The sequence below is a fragment of the Cajanus cajan genome, chromosome 2 (genome assembly GCF_000230855.2).
Source record: "Cajanus cajan strain Asha chromosome 2, NIPB_CcT2T_4, whole genome shotgun sequence".
Lineage (NCBI taxonomy): Eukaryota > Viridiplantae > Streptophyta > Magnoliopsida > Fabales > Fabaceae > Cajanus > Cajanus cajan.
In genome coordinates this window covers 24,498,394-24,514,805 of record NC_138518.1, presented here as the reverse complement: position 1 = coordinate 24,514,805, position 16,412 = coordinate 24,498,394, and the positions used below count along the sequence as shown (strand labels likewise).

Genomic DNA, 16,412 nt, shown 5'->3' with positions numbered 1-16,412 from the left:
ATGAATCTATGCTTTAGGATTTCGAAACAAATGTAGCAGTAAGACCTGTGAGTGGCCGTAAGACTAATTTGACGATGTTGTCTTCAAGTTCTAAAGCTAGTTCATAACGATTCCTTTTTGTAATTAATTTATGAAAAAAAAAAGAGTTTTTTAAACCCAGATTCATTGGACAGGTATTAATTTAATATTAATTTATGGGATCTTATGGAACTAAATGAGGGTAATGATACTGATACTAGATACTAGTACACCATGAGTAGTTTCCTCCGCTCCCTTTCTTGTCGTCTTACTGTCAAGGCATCCTCTTCCTCCTCTTCTCCTTCAAAAAATCTGCTCACTGAGCAAAATCAAACCATGGAGGAAATCCCTCCTAAAAACAATATCTTCAAAGAAGAGGTCTGCTTTGAAGATATCAACCAAGCAATTGATAATTGGGAAATCCCCAAAATACCTCAGGATGAGTTATATATTCTTGATGAAAAACATGTGCGCAATTCTGATTACATTATCAAGACTGCTGAAAATAATATACCATTAGACCCCCAAGCTGGTAAGGAGTTCCATCTTCTTACCAAACAATCTATTACAGAACATTCTAGGAAGTACAAGTACCTCCATATAGGGTGTGTCCAAGTTTCTGTTAAGCCCCTAATCAAGGAAGGTCTTAATGCTTCAATTCTTATGTGTCTTAGAGATACAAGGCACAATGATTTCCATGACTCCCTTATAGGAACCGTCGAAACAAGTTTAGGACATGGTCCTGTTTATTTCAATTGTTTTTCAAATAAAATTGTGAGTCTTTTAGATAGAAATGTCTTAGACTCATTGTTTTTAAACATTAGACTGCATGGGTTAAACATGAAAGAAGGTTATATCCCTGCAGCCCTCCTTTATAGGATCCAATACAAAGTCATGAACACTTGTAATTCAAGGGTTCTTCTTAAAACAAACGATAGGGAAACCACCTTGTTTGTCACAGACATGACAAAAGCCAATGTTGTTGTTCCTAAACTCATAAAATGGGATGAAGTAGAACTTCCTACAGCTTGGCAACTTGAAAAAGCCACACCAACCCAAACAAGCCCCTGAATTCCAAGAAATTAGGCTGTCTGAGGCTGGCAAGGTAGAGATTATTTTTTATAGGAGAAATTCTTTCTCCTCAAGAACCGAAGCTACTAGATCAGAATACACTTCTGCTAGGAGATCCTTTTCGGTAGCATCACAATCTAGTACAAACACTATTCCTAGAATAATTATTCCTAATACAAATCTTAGAGGAATAGAGACAAATTCAACCATTCCAAGAGCTGTTTACCAAACCAATGAGGAGGATGACCAAAAGTCTATCCAGTCTCCAACCTACTCTTCCCTCAATGATCATTATGATACAATCTGAATTCCAAATTGATAAGGAGGCCCTCCGTAAAGATTTTGCCTCGGAGGAAAACCAACCCCAAAGATATTGGATTTTGAAAAATTACCAAGGTCCAAAAAGAATACAGATTCAGGAGATTTATTATAATTTCTTGAACCATGTCAAGCTTAATATACCATTTCTTGATTGGTTTCATGCTTATACCATTAAGAAAAATATAGATTATCCTTTTAGAGATGACCTTATAGGACAGTATTCCACAAATGTTGTTTGGCATCTCAAAGACGGAGAGAAGGTCCAATCTGAACTTCCTCCCAAAACCCAATATCAACTCCCTCAAATTAGGGATGACAAAAATAACCCTGTGCTGGCTGCACCCTTCAAAACCAAGGATGTGGATGAAAATTTGACTCCTAAAGACATTAAAAGTCTTATGGAACAAGTTAACTATACAAACAAGTATCTTCAGGTTTTAGGTGACAAATTAGCTACCCATAAATCTGAATCAAGCCAATCACTGGCTAACCAAGCCCCAAGTTCAAAACATTTAGAAAAACCCTTATTTCAGCCATTTAAGCTTAGTCAAAAGGCTAAACAAAATTTGCACAAAGCTAAGGCAAAAGCCAATATGGATTCTGATGCTAGTGAATTATTAAGTAAAATTAATAATTTACTTAAAGCAACTACCATTCCTGAGTCTCCCCAAGGTACTGAAGAAGCCTCTTCTAGACCTAAAATAAGGATTCCAACAAGAACTATAGGTGTTTTAAACCAAGGATCAGATCACGATTCTGATGCTAGTAACCCACAATCCATTCAGATTAATCCTATTATGACCACCTCCAGAAACCAATGGAAAGGTCTAACAAAACCTTATCCCTCCACAGCCTTAGATTTGGCCATAGAAGATAAGGACCTCAATAATAGTAGTTTTAATGCCAACAATGTTTATGAATGGAATATTGATGGTAAATCTGAATACAATATCATGCATATGTTACAACATATGACCATGGTTTGTACTGACTATCAAACAGCCCATGAAAGTTCTAAGGAAGCTATAGCAAACATTATAGTATCAAGATTTACAAGGCAACTTAAAGGTTGGTGAGATCATTATCTCACTGAAGCACAAAAATTAGGAATCTTTTCAGCTGTTAAAATTGATGACAATGGTGAACCAATCTTCAATAATGGTGAGACCATTCCAGATGCTGTCAATACCTTAATTTTTACCATAGCCCAACATTTTATAGGAGATCCATCTTTATGGAAAGATAGATCTGCTGAACTATTGTCCAATCTCAAGTGTAAAACCTTAGGATATTTCAAGTGGTATAAGGATACATTCCTCACTAGGGTTTTTACCAGAGAAGATAGTCAACAACCATTCTGGAAAGAGAAATTTTTAGCCGGTCTTCCAAGATCTTTAGGAGACAAGGTTAGGGATAAAATTAGGTCTTTAACACCTGATAATATTATTCCCTATGACCATCTGAGTTATGGCCAATTAATTTCTTTTGTACAAAAAACAGCCTTGGAAATTTGTCAAAATGATAAGCTTCAGAGGCAACTAGCAAAAGAAAAAACCCAAAATAGGAAAGAATTAGACACTTTTTGTGAACAGTTTGGTTTACCAAGGTGCTCTAAACAAAAAACAAAAAAAAAATTGTTAGGCATAACCAACCTACCCACTACAAACAACAACGACGGTTTAGGAATCCTAAAAGAAGAAATCAAGCATCCACTAGGGAACCTAAAACAGAATCAAAACCCCCACCAGGGAAGAAGAAATCCATAGTCTGTTACAATTGCAAAAAACCTGGTCATATCAATAAATACTGTAGACTCAAAAGGAGAATTAGCAATCTCAATTTAGAACCAGAATTAGAAGAACAAATTAGCAGTCTTCTAGTTGCAACTTCTGAAGAAGAGTCCACGGATGACTATTCTGATGAAGATATTCATAATATTCAGCAGAATGATGAAGTTTCATCATCTGATAGTAGTGATGCCCCAACCATAAATGTTTTACCAAAAGAACAAGATCTTTTTTTTGAAGCAATCAATTATATTCCTGACCCGGAAGAAAAAAGAAATTTTTTGAATAAACTCAAACAAACTTTAGAAAAGCAACCTAGGAATTCTGTTGTAACCAATAAGTACGACTTAAATCCTATCCTCAAGAAGTTAGAGAAAACTTATACCAAACCAGCTACTATCCAAGATCTCCAAGCTGAGATTAACAATCTAAAAAGGGAAATTAGAACCATTAAGGATCAACAAGTCCTTCATCAAAGTATTCTTTCCCAACTACAAGATGATTCTAACCAAGAAAAACCTTTTTCAGAACCAAATTTAGAACATAATGAAGTTGATTGGAGTGATTTCTTAGGTCTTATAAATCGATTAACCATTCAAAGTTTCTTCATCAATATCAAGATTATTGTTGAAGATTTTGTCGTAGAAACCATAGCACTTTTTGATACAAGAGCAGACTCCAATTGTATCTTAGAAGGGCTCATCCCAACCAAATATTTCGAAAAAACATCTGAAAAGCTTAGCACTGCTAATGGATCTAAACTACATATTAGATACAAGCTTTCAAAAGCCACCATAGAGAACCAAGGCCAACAAATTGAAACCTCCTTCTTACTGGTCAAAGACCTTAGAAATGAAGTTATTCTGGGAACTCCTTTCATTAGGGCTTTATTTCCCTTAGAAATTACTGATGAAGGAATAACTTCTCACAAAGGTGATAAATCTATTATCTTTAGATTTATTAAGAAACCCATTAGTAAAACTATCAACCTAATAGAACAAAAATCCAACCAGATCAATTATCTGAAGGAAGAAATTTCCTTTAAGACTATTGAGAAACAACTTGAGCAAAATCATATCCAAAACAAGATCAAAGATCTTTTGCTTATAATCCAAAACTCTGTTTGTTCTGACCTTCCTCATGCTTTTTGGGATAGAAAGCAACATGTTGTTAGTCTTCCTTATGAAAAAGATTTCAAAGAAAGTCAAATCCCAACCAAAGCCAGACCCATTCAAATGAATGAGCAATTACTCCAATATTGTCAACAGGAAATCAAGGATCTTTTAAACAAAAATCTCATCAGACCTAGTAAAAGCCCTTGGTCCTGTGCAGCTTTTTATGTCAATAAAAAAGTTGAACTTGAACGAGGAACCCCTAGACTAGTCATAAACTACAAGCCTCTCAACCAGGCACTTCAATGGATTAGGTATCCTATTCCAAACAAAAAAGATCTTCTCAATCGTCTTCATTCTACCAAAATCTTTTCAAAATTTGATATGAAATCAGGATATTGGCAGATTCAGATACAAGAAAAAGAAAGGTACAAGACCGCCTTCACAGTTCCCTTTGGACAGTATGAATGGAATGTTATGCCATTCGGATTAAAAAATGCTCCTTCAGAATTCCAAAAGATTATGAATGACATTTTTAATCCTTATACAAGTTTTGCCATCGTCTATATTGATGATGTCTTAATTTTTTCCCTATCTATTGATCAACATTTCAAACATGTAAACATCTTTGTCCGAACTATTAGGCAAAATGGCTTGGCAGTCTCAAGCTCAAAAATTAGCCTTTTCCAAACAAAGATCTGGTTTTTGGGTAACATTATCCATCAGGGGAAAATTACTCCTATTAGTAGATCCATAGAATTTGCTGATAAATTCCCTGACAAAATCACTGATAAAACTCAACTCCAAAGGTTCTTAGGATGTTTAAATTATGTGGGAGACTTCATTCCCAATTTAAACAATATTATCAAACCTCTGCATGATCGATTAAAGAAAAATCCTCCTTCTTGGAGTAAAGATCATACTACTTCAGTTAAACATGTCAAACAATTGGTTAAAAACCTTCCTTGTCTTTCCCTGCCTATTCCCCAAGCCTTCAAGATCGTAGAAACAGATGCTTCTGATCTTGGTTATGGAGGAATTCTTAAACAAAAACTAGTAGAAGTAGAACATATAGTTGCCTATACCTCCAAACATTGGAATCCTGCACAGCAGAATTATTCAACTGTTAAAAAAGAAGTTTTAGCAATTGTTTTGTGTGTTTCAAAATTTCAATCCGATCTTTTAAATCAAAAATTTTTAATTAGGGTTGATTGCAAATCAGCCAAAGAAATTTTGCAAAAGGATGACAAAAACCTTGCATCAAAGCAAATTTTTGCTAGATAGCAAGCAATTTTAAGTGTTTTTTATTTTGACATTGAATATCTCAAAGGCATTTCTAACTCTCTACCTGACTATTTAACTTGTGAATATTTACAAAATACAACAAATGCCTAAAAAGGCAATTTTGGCCTCGACTAGAGGTCGAGGTAGAGGAAAACAGTCGGTCTCTTCCAGGACAAAACAACCTATGGAACCATCCTCTCCGGTTCTCAAACTTTTAGAGTCACTGACTCAACCAAATCAAGTTGCAGAGTCATCTACTCAGCACACCAATCAACCCCAAAAACAAACAAAGCTAGATTATGCTATACCAATTTCAATCTCAACCCTCATGAATCTTCAAAACCAAAGTCTTACCTCAATTCCAAACAAGACTTGGGCTGACATCATGTTAGAAGAAGAAGATGAAAAAGAATCAAAGGCTTTGGATCTCCTTATGGAAAAATACCAGAAAAACAGATCCAATCCACCTCTCAAAATCAAATTACAACCCAATCCAGATCTCAAAAAACCTAATCACATTACATTCCCAAGAATAAATTTTGGGTGATTACTCAATAGAATATGAATTTTGGGATAAAAACCCAAATAAAATTCCACAAAAGATTTTTCCTGAGGGCTTTCATTTTAAACCTCTAGCCCTTAACAAAACACGAAAGTTTTATGAGTTTATCCTGGTTGATACAGATTCGGTAGCAATCAAGCATTATAAGGATCCCAAAGATCCTTCTAATGTAACTCATACAACCTTCCAAATTTTAAAGGTTTTAACCTCAAGCCAGTTTGGCCAAAACCCGAGTACTACTCGGAAATTTTCAATGCTTTTTGACCCTATTGGGTATAATTATTGGGATTATATTGATGCCTGGAATAAAACATTTTGGTATCAAAATAAGACCAACCGCCATTCGTGGCTGATATATTTCAAACGAAATGTCCAATATAAGTTCCCCAGTTGGTTTCTCCAATGGTGGGACTTCTTTGGTCTAATTGAAGAAATCCTTCCAACCCCAGCAGACGAAGGATTTAAGATCTTAAAATCCATGTATGACAATCAAAATACATGGATCCCAGCAGATCTTCAATTCTTTTCAAACTTCTCACTAACATGGATACATTCATGGCAGTACAAGTTTGGAAAAGCACAACATCCATTGCAGCCTCCTCCATTACAAAGAAACTCTTATGTCAAATGGTGGACTCAATTTGATGCAAGTAGGGCAAACCCACAAGAAGTAAAAAATTGGTTTGCTTCCAACACAAAGTTGCTAAAACCAGCTGACCCAGAAACATCATTGTTCCTCAATCAGAAAGCAAAAATTACAGCGTCACTGGTTGCTGCAAAAACAAAAGAAAGTTTTGCCAAAAACCTTGAAGAAATTTTAGCTCTACTCAAGAATGAAGGCGAAACTTCAAAATCCTCTTTACCCAGTTCATCAGAGTCTACAGCTTCTCTAGATGAATTCTATCAAAATGAAGATGACTGCTTTGGTATAAACCTAGCAGAAATCTGACAATCTTCAATTTGTTTAAAGTATTAATCATGATATATTTATTTAATGGTGGACATATTCACATTACATATTGTGAAAACCCTGCACCGCATATTATCGTGGCTATTTACCGATATCATTTCAACCCGGCATTGTATGTAGATATCTACCCGGTCTGAAGTGATCAACAGTTCCAGTCAAGATACCGGCACTGTAGCAAATCATGGTCTGAATGAACAGTTCCAGTCAAGATACCGGCACTGTAGTGAATAGTTCAAGTCAAGTAACTTGTACTGTTGAAACAGTAAATTTTTTGTCTTTAAAAGGAGGCCTCGTCCATGTTGTGAGGTACCCTTTCATTTTAGCACTTCTTAGAGAGAGTTCAAATAGAGAAGCTCTGAGATATTTCTTTGTAAGCTTTCCTGTTTATAAAATCTTTCTTTCTTCATTTGCTTTCTTTACTTTCTTGCATCATTTAAAGAGTTTGTGAAAACCTGGGATTTGTAAGCCTGATTCGCCAAGTGTGCCCTTGATACCTAGTATTGTGCGGATTACCGCCGTGTAAATCTGGTTCATTATTGCATATTTCCTTTTTCCCCTTTACCCTCCTAAATCCACTTCGGGACATCTAGTATCAGAGCCTTTTATATATATATATATATATATTATTAAAAATATTAATAAATAAATAAATTTATAAAATAAAAATAAATTATTAATATTTAAAATAATTTTTATATAATTATTTTTTTATTATAAATTTATAAATTTACGATTTGAGCATGATTGACATTAACATATTTTGACTACGTATGAATTGCCTTTCAGCTATTTATTATAACACTTATTATTTCTTTTACTTTTGCAGAAGGGAAGGCTTTATAGCCATTCTTACTTGGATCAAGTACCCAAGTCTAAGAGCTGCACAATAAACAAAAGTCCAAACCAAAAGGCAAAATAGAAATCAAATAACAAACCAATTGTATAAACCCTACAAAAATAAATCTATCAGAAAATCAAACACACGTCCCCTCTCATCTCTGCATACCTCTCTATTCAGGGACCAAACCAGAACTAAATTATAACATAAGTCAAATATAAGAAGAAATTATTTAATAAATATATAAATATTAAAATTTTATATAAAATATTTATAATTACTCATTTTTAAAAAGTTTCACAAATTTATTTAAAGAATATGTTTAATAATAAACAAATATTATTAATTTTGTTATAAGAATCTACTAAATCAAAATAAATTATTACTCCTCAAAAAAAAATTTGGCACACTAGTCATAATTATCAATAAAAATAAAAATTTCACCAAATTATTTATTAAGACAATAGTCAATAAGAATTGAAGATAATAAAATATTATGTTTAACCACAAAGAGATGAGAAAATATATATGTATAAGAAAAATTATCATAAAATATGAAAGAAATTTTATTGATGTTATTTACACTTCAATATGTCAATCTCTTATATAATGTACAAATGTGTTTTATCAATAAATATTAATAATATTTTTTAATTCTCAAATCAATTTATAATCAAATTCATTAAAAAAAAAAGATGAAAACATTCATTTTATTATAAATACCATTATTTACAACTTTTAAAATTTCTATAAAAATTATATAAAGAAAAGAAACAATTAAAAAAAATCATTTTATGTTGGTAAATAATTTGCTTAAAAAGAAAAGAAAAGAAATATCTCTGCAATGAAGATCATAAAATGAAAAACATAATATTTTTCTATAAAAATATTTACAATAAAAACTATAAAAAGATAATAAAATATTTTGTCAAATAAAAAATAAATAACAATATTACATTCCTAATAAAAATAATAATTTTAATATATATATATATATAAGAAAAATTAAATTTAAAAAATTCATGACCCCCTAGATGCATGAGTAGCTCCGTCACCCATCTTATTTGTTTATTATTTTTTATTTTGACAATAATTGAATCTACACGAATAATAATTCCTTGTATACCCACATAAGGATAAAATTGCTTCCTGATATTTTCGAACGAGGGAGTCAGCCCATTGTATGCAGGTTAGTGAATAAAGGGTCAAACAAAACATAAGGTTAAAAGAAACAAAAAATGTTCTGTCAACAAAATTTATCCAAAACGGATTCTTAAAAGCATCAGACAGTCTAGCAAACTTCATCTTGTGAACAATGGAGGTGTACAGTAAGCTGAATGCAAACATGTTAACAACATTTTACTTTCACAACAATAAAATTTGAACCCAGAATTTCCACAAATTGGCTGAACCTAATTAATTCCATGAATTCCCTAAAACAGGAATGACAGTTTCCACAATTATTGCAAGCATCTGATAAGGAAACATCAAAAACAGCTATAGTGAATGTTGTATCCTAATATTACTACTACTACCTTTTGCGCTTCAAGGGTCCAGTCTTGTAGCCACATTTAGTTGGCTTACCCCAAGGAGTGCGAGATCCTCGCCCCCATCGACCACTACTCTTGCTCTTACCCTCTCCTCCACCATGAGGATGATCTACGGGATTCATTGCCACTCCTCGAACAACCGGTCTTCGGCCAAGCCATCGGCTATGTCCGGCCTTCCTAAGCTTGCAATCCCCATGGCTTGGATTAGACACAACACCAACAGTGGCCCTGCATCGAGAATCAATAAACTTTTTAACACCCGAGGGCAGTTGGATTAAACAGTATGTCGAAGTGGGCTCTTTCAAGATCTTTGCACTAGTTCCAGCAGCTCGGACAAGCTTGCCACCTTGCCCTGGGTTCAACTCAATGTTGTGAATGATTGTTCCAATTCGCATTGCAGACAGTGGCATGCAACTCCCAATTTGTGAGTTTATGTCAGAATACATCATTTGACTCATCATACTCTCTCGTGTACTATAAGGACTGCTGTTTGTCACCTCTGTAAAAAGCCAGAACAAATAAATGTAACCCAAACACGATGAAGAAGCAACAAGAGCAGCACAAAAGCTATAATATGCACTTTAGATCTATCAGGCCTAAGATAGCACTTGGCCCATAGACAAAATAAAATATATCATTTACCCACCCCATGTTATGAATTGTTTTATTTTAGAACACAATCCATAAATATGTTGTCGCTACCTCTTCTAACATGTGTCCCTAATGATGCCACCTAAAGCAATATAATTTAGGATCATCCATGGAGCAGCAGAGCATGAACAAGGCTATAACTCAACTTGTGAGTATTTTTTATAAAATAAATGATTTTGTAAGCCACCATTAAACAGTATTAAAAAGAATATGGCTTCATTAGTGCAAAGCTAGGATGTAAATCAATCAAATCATCTGAGTAAAGCTGTCAAGTTAAACTGAAGACCTGTCGCTATTCACAACATGTAGGAACCCAAAAGAGAAAATAAAAGTTGGACCCATTTGGCCCAACTTTTCCGACCCTAATTTTTTTTCCTGCAACCCTTCTATTCGTGAGACTCAAGCCAGCCGTCACCGCCTGCCTTCCCTCTTAGAAGAAGACAGGTCTGCAGATGCTGGAGAAGACAGAGCCACCGTCGGAGAAGACAGATCGACGGATATCCGCCGGAGAAGACAGATCGGCAGAGATACACCAGATAAAGAAGAGAAAATCCGCAAACCTTTAAAGCCATTTCAAACCTCTATTGACTACTATGATTTCCAATATTTTTACTGACTTTCTCCGTCTGCTAGAAAAATACTATGAAACTTAATTTAAATGTTGTAATCATTGAGAACGAGAGGAGAAATGTATGTACCAGAAGAGGAACGACGAACAGCATTGGTGAACAAGTTCAGTGCTGATGATGCAGTGCGACTTCTCCACAGTGACAAAGCCATTTCAAACCTGCAATGCTTGCGATTCGGGGCCTATTTGCTTAAGTTTATAAAAAGTGATCATAAAATTAGGTAAAACAAAGCGATTCTTATGTAAAGCACAAGTTTGCATCTGGGTATAATTATTATAAACAATTTCAACTTGAGAAGTAATTTTAGGTTGTTTTGACGTAATAGCATAAAATGATATATATATATACATATATATATATATAAAGCTTTTTGGTGCAGATTATAAATTTAAATATATAATTCATAATTATTTATGGAAAATTCACACGAGTGCAATAAAAAAAAGTTTAATGAAAAATTAAAAGTAAAAGGAAAAGTAGCAAGACCAACTTGCAACAGATACTGCATGAAGATAAAATATCACAAGCACACATTACAATTGTAGAAAATATAAATTAAATATTGGAAAGAAAATCACCTCACAACCACAAAAAAGCAATTAGCCAATGTCAATTATAAATTTATAATAACAATCCATTTCATTTTGTAAAGAAAAACCATTATTCATGTAATACACAGGTGGGGGAATGAATAGAAAAAAGTCAACCATAAGATAATAGTTTTCAACAATTCAGAATCATACCTCTGTTTTCTAGCTTGTATCAGGTGGTGGAATTCTTAGTCCTGCTGCCTCCTAATCTTGTGAACTAACAAAGGAAAATAATTTAACTTATTGATTTGTTTGATGCTTTCACAAAGTGGACTTGTGCCCACAAAGCAGTTAACATTATATAAATAAGATATTGCGATGCTCGGTCATATTTGCAGAAGCCAGGAGAAATATACTTAACAAATTTTATAACCCAGTAATATACAAATTAGCAGAAATCCTAACATGATAGTTAAACAAGTGACCTTGTAAGAGAGCAAGTGCTTTCTGCGTACAAAAGCAAGAGTAGCAGGTGACACTGCAAATGAAGAATATGTGAGAGGAGAGAATGGCCTCTTAGAACTGTTACTGTTAGTGGAGGATGGAGGGTGCCGATGAGATGGTTATTAAGAAAGGGGAAAAGATACTCTCTAAGATATGTTATTACATACATGAACAAATATGATCATATCGTTGGATTACAGGGATTACTCCTAAAATCAATCAAAACGCAAAAACTCTATAAGCAGCAAGTATCTAACTTTAGGAAACTAATGATATTCAACAGTGACAATAAGTTGATATAATCTTAAAATATTATAAAATGATTTTATTTGAAGTAATTTCAGGATATCTAATGCATTTCATTCCAGCTGAATCATCCTTTGACCCTCAATCTAACCTTAGAATTCTGAAGGCTGAAAAAGGTTCGGTTCACATCTATTAACAGAAATACTTTCATCATGAGGAAGAGCAATTAAAGGGTACGCAAAATACTAAAGTATCCTTTTTACATGCTATTCATGGTTTTACATTGTGGTGGTTTCTCTGTGAATCTGATCAATGCTATTATTCTCAACCCAACACAAGCCAAAGCTAATGCGTCACTCTAAACATACAGAATGTAAATATTGCTTCACAATTGACATAGCAAATTGCAATAGAAGCCAATTAGGGATACAAAGACAAAACTGAAAATAATAATAATAAGTGAAGATTCATTTTCTATTGCTCCTATCCGAATTTACTTAAATCTGAGTTACGAAACTGAATCTGAAGCGATGATTGGATTGGGAGAATCAAAAGTTGAAGGATAAGAATAAGGAAGAAGGATTTACCGTTAGAATGTGCGAAAAGATTTGACATTGGATTTGGGGTTTCAAGTGCTACAAGAGAGCCATGATGTCCTTCGTTACGCTCATGAGCAGAGAAATAAGGTTTAGGGTTTCGTGTTAGTGAAAGAGATTTTCTTGTTTTTATTTTTAATACTAATGATATAATTTTCTTTAAAAAAAATATAAATCTAGATGGCAATTTAAACAAAGATCTGCACCAGGACAACATGACAATCGTGTTCACAATCTAGGTGGCAATAAGAATTAAGGATTTACAGTTAGAATGTGTATTTTTTCTTTTTTCTATCCTGACTCCTGAGTTTCACTGCATCACGACAACTAGGGGGTTTTAAGAGGTGTCACTGATTAAATAGAAATTTATGTTCTAATCTTTTTAATAAAAAATAAATTTAAAATTTAAAAAATATATTTATTTAAAAAAATTAAATTTAAATTTATAATAAAAAAATTGTTAAATTTGAGAAGTCAATATTTATCTATATAATATAATATAATAAAAATTAATATACATATATTATTAATAATATAAATAATTAATTAATTATATTAATATTAAATTAATTATATTAAATAATTATGTCATCTTTTTAAATTAATTAATTTTATTATAATTAAATTAATAATCTAAATGTGTATTATTATAATTATTTTAATTTTTTAAAATACGAGTTGGTTATTAAAAGAATGTCAAATGAAATAATTTTAATAATTAATTTTTTTAATAAATTTAACCTCTCTTGTCATAATCTTTATATGAGTGTATATAGATATACATGAGTTGTCTCTTTAAAAAAAAATAATGTTATCTATTTTCTCTTTGTGACATTATATATATACTCTGTACTCCTAATCATCTCGTGTATAATAAATATATTTTTAGTTTGTAAATTATTATCATAATTATTTTAGCTTGTTAAAATATGAGTCGATTATTTAGAATATACTAAATTAGATATAAGAAATATTTAAAATATTTTGTATATAATTATTTTTTTTATTATAGATTTATAAGCTGTGTGAGTGTACACCAACAAAAGTGACCACATCAATTGTCTTTCTAATAGAAAATGATTCATTTTTTCCTCTTTTTTGTGACATTGTATATATTTAAAAAATTTAAATTTTATTAAATTGAGTAAATTATATTTTATCATGTAAACTAAAAAATAACTCATAAGGACGTATTTAAAAATAAATTTTTTGGTTTTTAAAAATTAAACTTATTAATCTAATTAACATTATTAGTATAAAATAGGTTTTTAAATGGGTTAATAGATTAAGTCATGCTTTTAAATAGGCTAATAGGTCAAACCATACTTTAAAAATGTCAGATCAAACCTATAAAAAAAACTATGATAGATAATAGATTAAGTTTGATCTTTAATTTTGTAGAGCAGGTCTGACCTATATATTCAAAGTCTGGCCTAACATGTTTTATTCTCATCCCTAACGACAACTCGTTCATAATTTTATGTATCTTCTTCATTAGGGCATTCTACAATCCAAGGTGAACCATTTCATTCAAATAAATAATTGTTAAAGAAGGAAAATAGATAGATAGAAAGAGTAGAGAGCAAAATAGAGCAATACAATTTTGAAGTGGACATTCACTTATGCATTCATGTTTTTTTCATATTAGCTAGTTAAAATGACTTTTAAATTTGATATTTCAAGCTTACAATTCAAAAAAAAACGCATACATAGTTGACTTAGTTATACTATCCACTTTTACCTATTGCATATTTATTAAATGTTGGGATGCAAGCAAAGTCTCACATCATTCAAATAAGAGGATGGACATGGATATATATACACACAGTTGTCTCCATTGATAGAGAGGCCTTTTGGGTGGTATCTAAAAGCAAAAACCATGAGGGCTAGGCCCAAAGCGGACAATATCTTACCAATGTGGAGACATGTGTATGTGTGTGATAACCCCTAGTGCACAACAAGTGGTATCAGAGCCGATGGTCTGATCAGGTGACCAGCTCGATGAGTATGATAGCTGACAGGTGGATCCAAGTTTGGGATCCCTTATATACACACAGTGATAAACTATGGTCAAGGCCAAGGAATCCAAGAGGTGATACATTGAAGGAACCAAGAGGATGGGATGATGGACCATGGGCCAAGGGCCCAATCTCTAGAGCTATGGCGACCTTGAAGACCAGTGGGCTTTCCAAGCCCAAGGTACTCTTCAATTTGGACCACTCTATCATGAAGAAAAGGCATAGTTCTAGTTGTAAATATCTTGTACATAGTTCTCTTGTATAGGCCTATTTTTGCCTTTGTATTTGTGAGGCACTTTAGTTTCTTTTATTAGTCATTGTATATTGATTCTAGGGTGGGTTACTTGGAGAGTTTGACTCCATTTAACCTCCTTTGTCAATACACTCATTTTCTATTTTTTCAGTAGGAAAAGAGGGGTGGCATTTACCAATACTTGAGGGTGTGACTAGTAATTGGGCCAGAATTGGGCCTAGGCAAAATTTTACATATTGGACTCATTTTTCTCCTAATTTTTCATAGATTTGATTTAGCTAGGTTTCATCATCATTAGATGAACCTAACTAAATCAAATCAAACATTTTTTAAATTAATTCAAGGAGCCAAAAGAGACCAAATCCGCCCACTTTGCCTAGTCTCCTTTCTTTGACCGAATTGCTTCTCTAACCTTCAAGGAGATGAGAAGCTTGTGCTACAAGCTTCTCCTTAGCTTGCTTCATGGTTAAGGTTAGCTTGCTCCTTAAGCTACCTACCTCTATATATTTGTAATTTCTACTCTTGTAATCACTTTTGACAGTTATGAGACTTAGAATTCAGAAATTCTCTCTCATTTCAAGAGTCCAATTTCGTGGAGAATCTCCTTCTCCTAGAAGCTTCACAAAGGAACTTCTCATTTGTGCTTGGTTCCTCAAGTTTCTCTCCTTCAAGAGAAACCGAACCACCTTGGGAAGCATCTTCAAGCTTTTGAAGCTTGAACTCATCCAAATCTTCCATTGACGTGAAGAACCTCAAGAGAAGAAGGGACTTAGCATGGTTCTACTTGAAGAAACATCAACCATCTCCAAGTGTCGCCACCCGCCGAAACGGACCTTGGCATTCGCGACGATGGTCGGACTCTTTTTAATAGTTCGAAATGTGGTGGATTGTTAGAACGACTTATTCTCAAACTGAGACCTCATCGAACTAACAATTTTATTAAATGATTCACCAATCCATATTAATCCCAAGCGGGACCCTCCATGGATTAGTGGTTTTCACAAAAAGAAGGGTTCTTGGAGTCGCCACCAATGTTTTACTCAAAACATTGGAAAAAGGGATAAGGCAATTGATTTTCGCAAATCAACCTTGGCCATTACAACCAGAATTGGGTAAGGGAGTCGGTTACGTGCGGGGAAGGTGTTAGCACCCCACAACGCCCCTTTCGGGTTCCCTATGACGGATTATTTCATAAATAACAGTGTAAAATTACTAAATTACCCCTATTTATTATAAGCGATTATAAATTAAATATCTACATGATGACAATTTTAAATATGCAACAATCAGAAAGCAGTAAAAGAAGGGATTTTAAGAAAGAAACCTTTGAAGCGTGCTTTTATATATTTCAATGAAGTTTAGGAGGCTTTTTGGCGCTCCCTCCCTCTACAAGCTCGCTCACTCCTTCCTAAAAATTAATCTTTACTATGGAAATCAAAAAGATTTCCCTTCGACTAGTTCGAATTCTCAAG

General features: G+C 33.3%; 1 protein-coding gene across 3 annotated transcripts; it reads right to left on the bottom strand.

Annotated features, from left to right (window-relative positions):
* Positions 1–9,297: 9,297 nt before the first annotated feature.
* LOC109793331 (Ribosomal protein L2 family) lies at positions 9,298–12,820 on the bottom strand. 3 transcript variants are annotated; one of them, XM_020352798.3, is made up of 4 exons: positions 12,661–12,820; positions 11,537–11,600; positions 10,863–10,981; positions 9,298–10,012 (listed from the first exon to the last, which is right to left on the bottom strand). In XM_020352798.3, exons 3-4 carry the CDS (start codon positions 10,942–10,944, stop codon positions 9,495–9,497), a joined length of 600 nt encoding a protein of 199 aa, XP_020208387.1. In that variant the 5' UTR covers positions 10,945–10,981; positions 11,537–11,600; positions 12,661–12,820; the 3' UTR covers positions 9,298–9,494. The 3 variants fall into 3 exon arrangements, with proteins under 3 accessions (XP_020208387.1, XP_020208389.1, XP_020208388.1); XM_020352800.3 differs by having other exon boundaries at positions 10,863–10,974; XM_020352799.3 differs by having other exon boundaries at positions 10,863–10,951.
* Between the last annotated feature and the right edge of the window lie 3,592 nt (positions 12,821–16,412).